The sequence below is a fragment of the Gossypium hirsutum genome, chromosome D09 (assembly GCF_007990345.1).
Source record: "Gossypium hirsutum isolate 1008001.06 chromosome D09, Gossypium_hirsutum_v2.1, whole genome shotgun sequence".
NCBI lineage: Eukaryota > Viridiplantae > Streptophyta > Magnoliopsida > Malvales > Malvaceae > Gossypium > Gossypium hirsutum.
In genome coordinates this window covers 41832733-41842753 of record NC_053445.1, presented here as the reverse complement: position 1 = coordinate 41842753, position 10021 = coordinate 41832733, and the positions used below count along the sequence as shown (strand labels likewise).

Genomic DNA, 10021 nt, shown 5'->3' with positions numbered 1-10021 from the left:
ACCTTTTAAATAACTTTTGTTTATAATTTTTAAAATTTAAAAGGACTTAATTAATTTGTTATTTGTTACTAAGATTTTTTTGATTCTTTAGCCTTATTAGTTTCAAAAAGAATTCTAATTTACTTCTAATAAAAGAGCATGTGTCAAATTGAATAAATGTATAAATATTGAAGGTTATTATACTTTATATATAAACACCGATTTTTAATGAATGAACTATTTTACTCACTTATATAACGCATACAAATAATTTATCCATTTTCTCAAAAAAAGAAAAAAAGAAATATAATAGATGAGGTAGTTGATATGAAATGATGTATAGATTGGTGTATTATTTTAGTGGAGTGGTCTATAACGTTTAGGGAGCAAGCAATATAAGTGGGAGTATTGCCAAGTAATAGCCTTACATGGCATGTGGTATTAAAGCCTAATTTTGGTTGCTAATGTCTTTGTTCATTTGCTTCATCTCATAAGAGAGCATTTGGAATGATTAATTTTCAGTTTTAGAGCTTCAGAATTCCAACCTTTGTCCTTTTGATTTTCATTGCATGCCTAATTTCCAGTTTATTTCATTATTATTATTAGATAGTTTTTAAGGAAATACACAACAGAGTTTATTTCAAATAATTATGAAATGCATAAATACATAACATATAAATTCATTTCTTTTTAATTTAATCAATTGAATTTTAATTCAATCAGTATGGGTATTGTTGTTAGTGTAAGAGAATATGAGTATACATTATCTTCCTATAATAAAATTATTAATATTTTAACTCGTTGGAATATCCTTTAATACAAATCCTAATAATTTATTTTTAACCCTAAACTCTAATTAATTATGAGGCTTGTTTTATTTATTTATTTATTCATCCAAAAGTAAAAAACTAGAACGTGCGGGTGAGCAAATTGCTATGTTTCCAGCTGTTGCCCCATGCACCCATCTATTTAAAGGTAGAAAGAATAAAAAACTTTACTAAATTAATATATTAGGTTATGAATATGATGACAAATTATGAATTTTTGGTATCTCTAATTTAATACCAAGTTCCAAAATATTGTTTTCTTTTTGTCATCACACCATGTGCTTTCCTTAGTTTACAACCCATAAATTTCAAAAGCTTTCTCTACCGTGAAAAAAGTGATTTTAAAAATTATTTTTAAAACTCTAATTTAAGATTTGAGTGTTATTAAAGGATGATTTTTAAAAAATAAGACGTTTATTTTAAATATAGTGTTATAAAATAACAAATATATGTTTAAATAATATTTAAATTAGTTATTTTAGTAAAAGTATAAAAAATAATTTATTATAATTTATTGTTAATATTTTAATATATGAAATATAAATTTTAAATATTTTAAATATTCTCAAAATATTATATTAAATGCCGGTTAAAATTGTCTTTTTCTTAAATGTATTTTTGTCCAAAGTTGAAACTAAAAAATTTGCTCTTACTTTTGAGGTTTAAAGCGCTTTTCAAAAGCGGGTGAAATGACAAAATTGGGCTTGAGTTGCTACCGGCTTTCTGTTCCGAGTAACCCGTCATTGGATAAGAGGACTGGGTATTTACAGCAATTTTAACTGTCAGCATTTTCCAACGTCTTCGACCAAAGCCTAGTGGCTTTTGTAATAAGAGCGTCGACTCTTCCCACGTCAGCTGCAAAATTATTATTTCCTTTTAATTATTCTTTTAATATATATATATATACTCCGGCTGTGCTTGGAATCTGCAGAACAAGCGCCAAATGGTGAGCACTGTTTTAAATAATCATTAATTTATAAATACAATTAACTATTGCAGTATTACATTCTCGTTCTCATGTGTTTATACCATTTCCTGTTAAGTTTTGTTTTTTGGTCAAACTTTGCAAACCCAGATCTGTTTAAAGGTTAGGCATTGCTTTTTTATCATCAAAATTCAATCTTTTATTGAAAAGAATTTAACTTTTCTCCTATCCTATCTATTATAGTGATTTATTGCCCTGTTCCCAGTTAAGGTGAGAAGTTAAATGGTTTTAATTCCATAAATTGTTAATCACTGCTTGTTTTGAGTTTTAGATTTTAAGGTGTTATTTTTGGAGGTTGTCTGATTTATAAATTGCTGCTTGCTTTTATCATTAAACATTGCAGTAGGGCTTTGGGGGTTTTAAACTGTAATTTTGAAAATATTTTAAGGTTGCCGTTGAGAACTTATTTCCAAAGGATTTGGATGTCAACTGCTGTATGAATTTTATGGTAATACTCCTTCAATATTGGATGTTTATGATTACTTTCTAATTCATGGCGTTTTTGCATTTCTATTGAGCAGTGAACTGGTAAATGAAAAAGTGAATTCCTATACATTTGAGAATACAATCATCCTCATGATCTGTAAAATGATTAAATCTAAATCTACTCTCTAAAATTTGTTTCCAATGAAGCATATGCTTGTTGCGCTTATTTTCTAAAACTGCTTTCTGATTGATGTTATAGATGCTTGGAAAGAGTGAGGCGTGAGCATAGAGCGGATTTTTCATGTGAAAATCAAGGTTTTTTTATTTGGTTCTCGCCTGTAGTTAGAAGAGGTACTTGAGATAATGTTTTCTGTTCAGAAGTGGAAATGCTCATGGTCTATGGTGGCTACAGTTGCTTCTATTATAGTGCTAGTTTCAGTAGTTCATCTATTCCTGTTTCCTGTCGTCCCATCTCTTGATTACTTCAGTGCTCGGCAAGTCCAGTACAAATGTGTTCCAATTAATTCATCACTTGAACAGAGTACTGATCATGTTTGGGAAAATAAACCACAAGGTCTTAATTTAGATCACAGGTTTCCTACCGACTTGCATAATGGAGTTGTTTATCGTAATGCACCGTGGAAGGCAGAGATAGGCCGCTGGCTTTCTGGTTGTGATGCTATTGCTACAGAAGTCAACATTGTTGAGGTAATTATATTGATTTTTAATCTTCATTCATCCTTCTTGTCTTCTTGAGCAGCCCCTTACTCCATCCTGGATCACTCTCTCTTCTGTGTGAGTGACAACTTTAATTCCAGCCTGCTACTCTTAGGAAGTTTATATTTGTCATGCACGGTCAAGTGGATGTATGTTGCTTAATTTCATGGACCTAGACTAATTAATGTTACATCAGCATCATCTTGACTTGCACATCATAAATATGTTCTTTTGGGCAGACACTAGGTGGGAGGCGCTGCAAATCTGACTGCAGTGGTCAAGGTGTTTGCAATCATGAGTTGGGCCAATGTAGATGCTTTCACGGATTTAGTGGTCAGTACTTCTTTCATTGACTTCGTTTCAATTGAAGTTCTATAAGAACCGTCATTGGAAGCAAAGCCTTATCCATTGCAAACATTTTTTGCATATAAACTTGATAAATATTCTATCAACTATTACAGACTTGATAAAAATGCAGTTGACTATTAGTTAACAGCTTACCGCTCCTAGCTTCTACAAAATTGGACATAAGACACTGTCTAATACTTGGACAAGTTGAGCTGCATGTTTTGTCCATCTCTAGGATGGTCAATTAAAGACGATGAAATTTGAAATATAACCAATTTAAATGGTAATAGCAAATTAAGATGGATTATGGAGCAATAAAGAATGTAATTGTTGTTACAAATTGACGGCAGTTTACTCTTTAAGTCTTAAAATAGAAATCCTAAAATAATATGATATTTTAATCATGACACTGGCTAAATGACATATCTGATGGAACAGGAGAAGCATGCTCCGAGAGGCTAAATTTGAGTTGCAATTACCCTGGAACACCAGAGCTACCATATGGGAGATGGGTTGTCTCGATATGTTCTGCTCATTGTGACACTACTCGAGCTATGTGCTTTTGTGGAGAAGGCACAAAATATCCAAATCGTCCTGTGGCTGAGGCATGTGGGTTTCAAATGAAGTAAGCTATAGTCAGTCTCCTGATCCATGCTTCTCGGTATTTCTTTTCTATCATGAACTTCACAAGCCACACTCGTTGTGTTGTCTCTATTTCAGCTTACCTTCTGAACCTGAAGGTGCCAAACTGACTGATTGGGCAAAAGCCGACCTGGATAATATTTTTACAACAAATGGGAGCAAACCAGGATGGTGTAACGTAGACCCAGCTGCTGCATATGATTCAAAAGTGCTGTTTAAAGAGGAATGTGATTGCAAATATGATGGACTTTGGGGGCGTTTCTGTGAAGTTCCTGTTGAAAGTGTTTGTATCAATCAATGTTCTGGAAATGGCCATTGCCGTGGTGGGTTTTGTCAGGTAATGGCTTTATCCTTCTGTATGTTTATATTAATTGTGGAACTTGATTTTCTTCTGAAAGGAAAATTTCTCTCAACAGTCTTCTTTCTACCTAGATTCATTATAGGCAAGGATATACACACGTGTGTGTGTGTGTGTGTGTGTGTGTGATGAGCAGTAATTGATAAGGATAAAAGAATCACTGCCAACTTTTGGGGTAGCAAAAAATTAATGGACTACTTGATTTGGAAGGATAATAGCTTATAATAACAACAATTTTCGTAAGTGTCCTTTGAATGATGTGCAAACTCTAGGAGCAGATTAAATGCTAAATTATGTTGGAACCTTTTCAAAACATTACTAATTTGATTTTAAAAATCTTTATCATTCATGTTTCTTCAAACATTTGATTTGTGTTAATCACCCTTTACACTGGGGAATGTTTGCTTAACTTGTCCCTTTCTTGGATTTATTCAAAACTAAATCATGGTTTCTTTTTTTTTTCTTTTTCCAGTGCTATAATGGATGGTACGGGACAGACTGCAGTATTCCTTCAGTTGTATCTCCAATTGGAGAGTGGCCTAAGTGGCTCAAACCTGCTCATCTTGATATTCCTAGTAATGAAGTCACAGGCAGACTTGTCAATCTCAATGCTGCAGTTGAAAAGAAAAGGCCCCTTATATATGTATATGATTTACCTCCTGAGTTCAATAGCTTGCTTCTTGAGGTAAGAATGAGCAGTATTTTTGTACCCAATACCACCAAGAGCAATATTCTTATATTTTTGCTTGATTGACAACTCTAGGGACGGCATTTTAAGTTCGAGTGTGTGAACAGAATCTATGATGAAAGGAATGCAACATTGTGGACAGAGCAGTTGTATGGCTCCCAGGTATTTTTCAGAGCTCAAACTAGTATTAACATTTAACGCAAAGCACCTTATAACCTGAAGTATTGCTTAGAATTTGCTTTGATTCTATATATTTCCAGATGGCTATGTATGAGAGTATTCTAGCGAGTCCACATCGAACATTAAATGGTGAAGAAGCAGATTTTTTCTTTGTTCCTGTTCTGGATGCTTGCATCATAACACGTGCTGATGATGCACCCCATTTGAGCTTGGAGGTAAACTTCATAAGTTGTTATATTTTAGTCTATGTCTACCGTGTTAAAATTAAGTTATTGGATTGTGGATAAGTATAATGTCCATTGCTTTCTATTTTGGGGGCTTTATTCAATGTCTTTCACAATTAAAACCAAAGACTATGGTGTGATTGCTCTTGTGAGGAACTCTCCAGATATTACAATAGCATATTAGCAAGTTCACTTTTTTTAATGAATGAACCTTTACGATTTGAGACAGAACTTTCTTAGGGCCAGTTCTTCATTACTTAAAAAAAACACTTTTGACTCCAAAAGCACTTTTGAAGGAAAAGCTGTGAAGAACAAGCTACTTTTGGCTGAAATTTTTAGCTTTTCAGAAGTGTTTTTGAAAAGTACTTCTGAAAATGAGCTGAAAAGGAGAAGCTAAAAATTTTAGCTTTTCTTCTCCCAAAAGCACTTTTGGTGTTTAATTACTTTTTCACCCCTCCAATAACATGGTATTTTTATTTTTTTTCTTGGTGCTTAATTACAATTGTGTTAAAATCATTAATTAAAAATAAAAAAATATTTTTAGAATACTAATTACAAATATTTAATGGTTATATTTAAATATTTAAAATATAGTTTATATATTCTAATTAAATTTTATAAATAATTAATATTTATTGCTTAAAAATATTTAAAATTTATATTTCATATATTAAAATATTAACAACAAGTTATAATAATTTTTTTATATTCTTACTAAAATATAATAATATTAACTAATTTAAATATTATTTAAATGCATATTTGTTACTTGATAATAACATGTCTAAAATGGACATTTTATTTCTCAAAAGCACTTTTTGACAGTAATGCTAAACATTCAAATTTTAAGCCAAACTTTTCAAAAGCACTTTTCAAAAACACTTTTCAAAAGCAATGAAGAACTGGCCCTTAGTCTATCAGGCAGCACTGCTGATGATTTGTAGCTTATATTTTATTCTAACAAAAATGTTGCCTCCTTGATAGATAGTATTCTTATTATGCTTTAATTTTTCCTATTTTGTCCTCTCTTGCAGTGACCAAAAGGCAGCACTTTTGTTTCATTTGTGAACATCAACAAGGCTTTATTAACTTTTCATTTGATCCCAGGTTCCATGAATTTATGTCCTTATTACTCTGTGATTTCAGAACCATACTGGTTTGAGGAGCTCTCTCACTCTGGAATTTTATAAGAAGGCATATGAGCATATTATTGAGAAATATCCGTACTGGAACCGCTCAGCAGGAAAAGACCATATTTGGGTATGATATGAAATGTTTCATTTGATGATATATAGAAATTCGAAGAGAATGGTAGCTGATTCTCTGTGTGTGCATGTTTATTTCTATCTATATGTCGGCATTTTCTGTTTAGAACTTTGCTCTATGTATGCTAATCATATCACCTTTACATTTGAAGGCAGTCCTTTTCATGGGATGAAGGTGCTTGCTATGCCCCCAAGGAGATATGGAATAGCATGATGTTGGTTCACTGGGGTAATACAAATTCTAAGCACAACCACTCAACGACAGCCTACTGGGCTGACAACTGGGACAAGATTCCATCTGATAGAAGAGGCAACCATTCTTGTTTTGATCCTGCAAAAGATCTTGTTCTTCCTGCTTGGAAACGCCCTGATGTTACTTCTTTAAGTGCAAAACTGTGGTCTAGGTACTCGTCCTGTTGATTGCAGTAATACATGTCCCATTGTTTGTCTTTATATAAAATACTTATGTTTCTCAATTTCAGGCCTCGTGAGAACCGGAAGACACTTTTTTACTTCAATGGAAATCTAGGACCAGCTTACACAAGTGGAAGACCAGAAGCTACGTAAGTAGACTACATGTTAATACGGAAAATTTTGATGAAGGAAGTTATATTTAAAGGAAATATAGACGAAATGCTCAGAGGATCCCAAAATCAGCACCTTCTTTTTCATTTCTTAGCCATGCTTTCTTCCATTTCATAAATTTTCATTATCTAAAATGGGCTATTTTCCGATTTTAAGAATCGTGTTTAATAAACTTATGAGCCATCACTTTTGAACCTTTGGTATCAATATTCAGAAACATATTTATCTGGAAGCTACATCATTTAATGGTTGGATTTTACTTATTACATGGCATCTATATGCATTTAATAAATTTAAAATCTTGGAAATTATCTGAAGATGGTTCTTTGGTGTTCATGCAGGTATAGCATGGGGATCAGACAGAAACTGGCCGATGAATTTGGATCAACCCCTAACAAGGAAGGAAAACTAGGGAAACAGTATGCGGAAGATGTGGTTGTGACTCCACTTCGTTCTGAAAACTATCATGAGGATATAGCCAATTCTACTTTCTGTGCGGTGCTGCCTGGAGATGGCTGGAGTGGTCGTATGGAAGATAGTATTTTGCAAGGATGCATTCCTGTGGTTATTCAGGTACAGTATTAATTCATGTTTTGTACCTTATAAAACCATGATCTGTTTAGAGAAGCAATTTATAGCTTGAAGCATTTAGCTTATTGGTATCTCAATTAGACTTGGATTACTTCCTATGTCAGAGTGGAAAATGACGTTCTGCATTCATTTGAAGTGGTTGTCATGTTTCGGTGAATTATGGCTTCTCTTCTTTGCATTGCACCTCAAGCTATTTGGCAATAAAAAGTATAAAACTTTGAAGAATTTTCCCTGGCAAACTAAGGTGTTCTATGGAGGCAGTAAGCACATTTAGCTCCCTTAATATTTAGAGAACAGAACTTTATTCTAAATGAGCTTTATTAGATTTTGGGCTGTCTAGTTCTTTTTGAAGGCAGCATAAATGAAGTATTTTCAGATTTTAGTGGCTAGCTTGTTCACCAAGTAGCTGCTCAAATGCTTTTAGTGGATGTCCTGTTAATGGAACAGACAAATATGCAACATGAAAACTAATGAATAAACAAATTAATGTGCTGAGATCAATGATTTTACTGTTTGATTGACTATGGTAATTAAAAATTGACATTAATTATCAAGAAACAGTAATTTGCATGATCCACATGTGCATCTGGTAGGCTTCCTTCTCCCCATCCTAATTTCAAATGAGAAAAGTGCATGGTGCTGAAAAAATTGGCCATGATTTGCTATGAGCTAAATTGCTCAAGTTGTTCGAGAGGAAATTTTCGTTCTTTCCCCCTGAATGCTTATAGCATATCTTACTATTGCTCTTCAAGTACACGCCAACTATGAGTTCCTGGAATATGCTCTATTGATCATTGTTGCAAATACACGTAAATGGTTCTCCTCAAGCCGTAGGGTTCTTCTACATCTCGGATGTCTAACTTCTATATTTTCATGCATGTTTCATCAGCCTTTTTCTGCCTTTTCCCTTATTTGACTTGTTATCTGCTCATGTATAGGATGGTATATTCCTACCTTACGAGAATATGCTCAACTATGAAAGCTTTGCTGTTAGAATACGTGAAGATGAAATTCCAAATTTGATAAAGATTCTTCGGGTATTGCGTCTCTTTAGGCTTTTCTTATAAACTGAAAAAGAGAGAGTTGAAACTTTGCTTTTAGCTGATCATTTGGCGGCCTTTACATTCGCTGCAGAACATAAATGAAACTGAAATAGAGTTCAAGTTGACCAATGTACAGAAAATATGGCAGCGGTTCCTTTATCACGATTCTATTTTGCTAGAAGCCGAGAGGCAACAAACTGGTTTTGGCCGAGTGGAGGATTGGGCAGTTGAATTCTTGCAACAATCTGACGATGATGTCTTCACAACATTTCTACAGGTATTCATCGTTCGGTAATACATATAAAGCTCTTGTATCTATTACCTTTTCATACAGTAGAATGTTCTAGCAGTTTTCCAACATATAAAGCTTAAACATGCAATTGGACCACCAAAGAACCAATGAAGCAATTTTTGTTTTTCATGCATGTTTTGAAGTGTTAAATATGCTCCCAATTTGCACATCATGACCTCAGGTCTAAACAGCCTTCAGATTATATGATCTATACCCTTCATGTTTTCTTGTGTATGCATGTTAACCTTTTTTTTTTTTTGGTCTGTAAACAGGTTTTGCACTACAAGTTACATAATGACCCTTGGAGGCTGGAACTTGCTCACCTTAAAAAAGACTACGGATTACCACCAGAATGTTTGATAAGAATCAAGTGAAGAGCTTTTAAATTGAAGTAATATAACAATGCGGCAATCCAAAGTGACCAAAACCAAATTTACATTAATCAACATTCATTCTTAGCTTTATACCAAAGATTTGGAAAGCGGCCAAAATCTAAAAGTGACAAATTGATGCAAGATTCAGTAACCCAACAGATGTAGCACAAGAATGCAGGCTTAGTTACTACTTTTCCCTTTTTTATGGATTTCACAATTTTTCTAAGTATTCAAAGGAAGAGGAAAATAAATAGAAATTGTTTGGGGGAAGTGAGGGTGGAATAAGCAAAGTGCAGTTTAGCGGAAGAGTCAATGTGTGGAAGTTGAAACCCTCTTTTTTGTTTGTTTTTTTTATTCTTTTCTATGTTGTTTGTAAGTCTACTTCTTCATCATTGCCTTCACAAATACGAATTGCGGTATATTACAGTGCCAACAAATTTATACAAAAGGCATTGATCTTCTTTCTATCCTTTGAGCTTAGGGATATTTTATCGGAC

At 33.3% G+C, this 10021-nt stretch overlaps 1 protein-coding gene across 4 annotated transcripts; it reads left to right on the top strand.

The window, feature by feature from the left end:
* Nucleotides 1-1587: 1587 nt before the first annotated feature.
* LOC107891289 (uncharacterized) lies at nt 1588-9989 on the top strand. Of its 4 annotated transcripts, none has more exons than XM_016816035.2 (15): nt 1588-1752; nt 2477-2925; nt 3174-3267; nt 3721-3907; nt 4003-4261; nt 4755-4967; nt 5046-5132; nt 5231-5365; nt 6521-6634; nt 6796-7043; nt 7122-7202; nt 7566-7797; nt 8754-8852; nt 8950-9135; nt 9423-9989. In XM_016816035.2, exons 2-15 carry the CDS (start codon nt 2581-2583, stop codon nt 9522-9524), a joined length of 2382 nt encoding a protein of 793 aa, XP_016671524.2. In that variant the 5' UTR covers nt 1588-1752; nt 2477-2580; the 3' UTR covers nt 9525-9989. The 4 variants fall into 4 exon arrangements, with proteins under 4 accessions (XP_016671524.2, XP_016671525.2, XP_040956635.1 ...); XM_041100701.1 differs by lacking the exon at nt 1588-1752 and adding an exon at nt 1767-1893; XM_041100700.1 differs by lacking the exon at nt 1588-1752 and adding an exon at nt 1932-2239.
* The last annotated feature ends 32 nt before the right edge of the window (nt 9990-10021 follow it).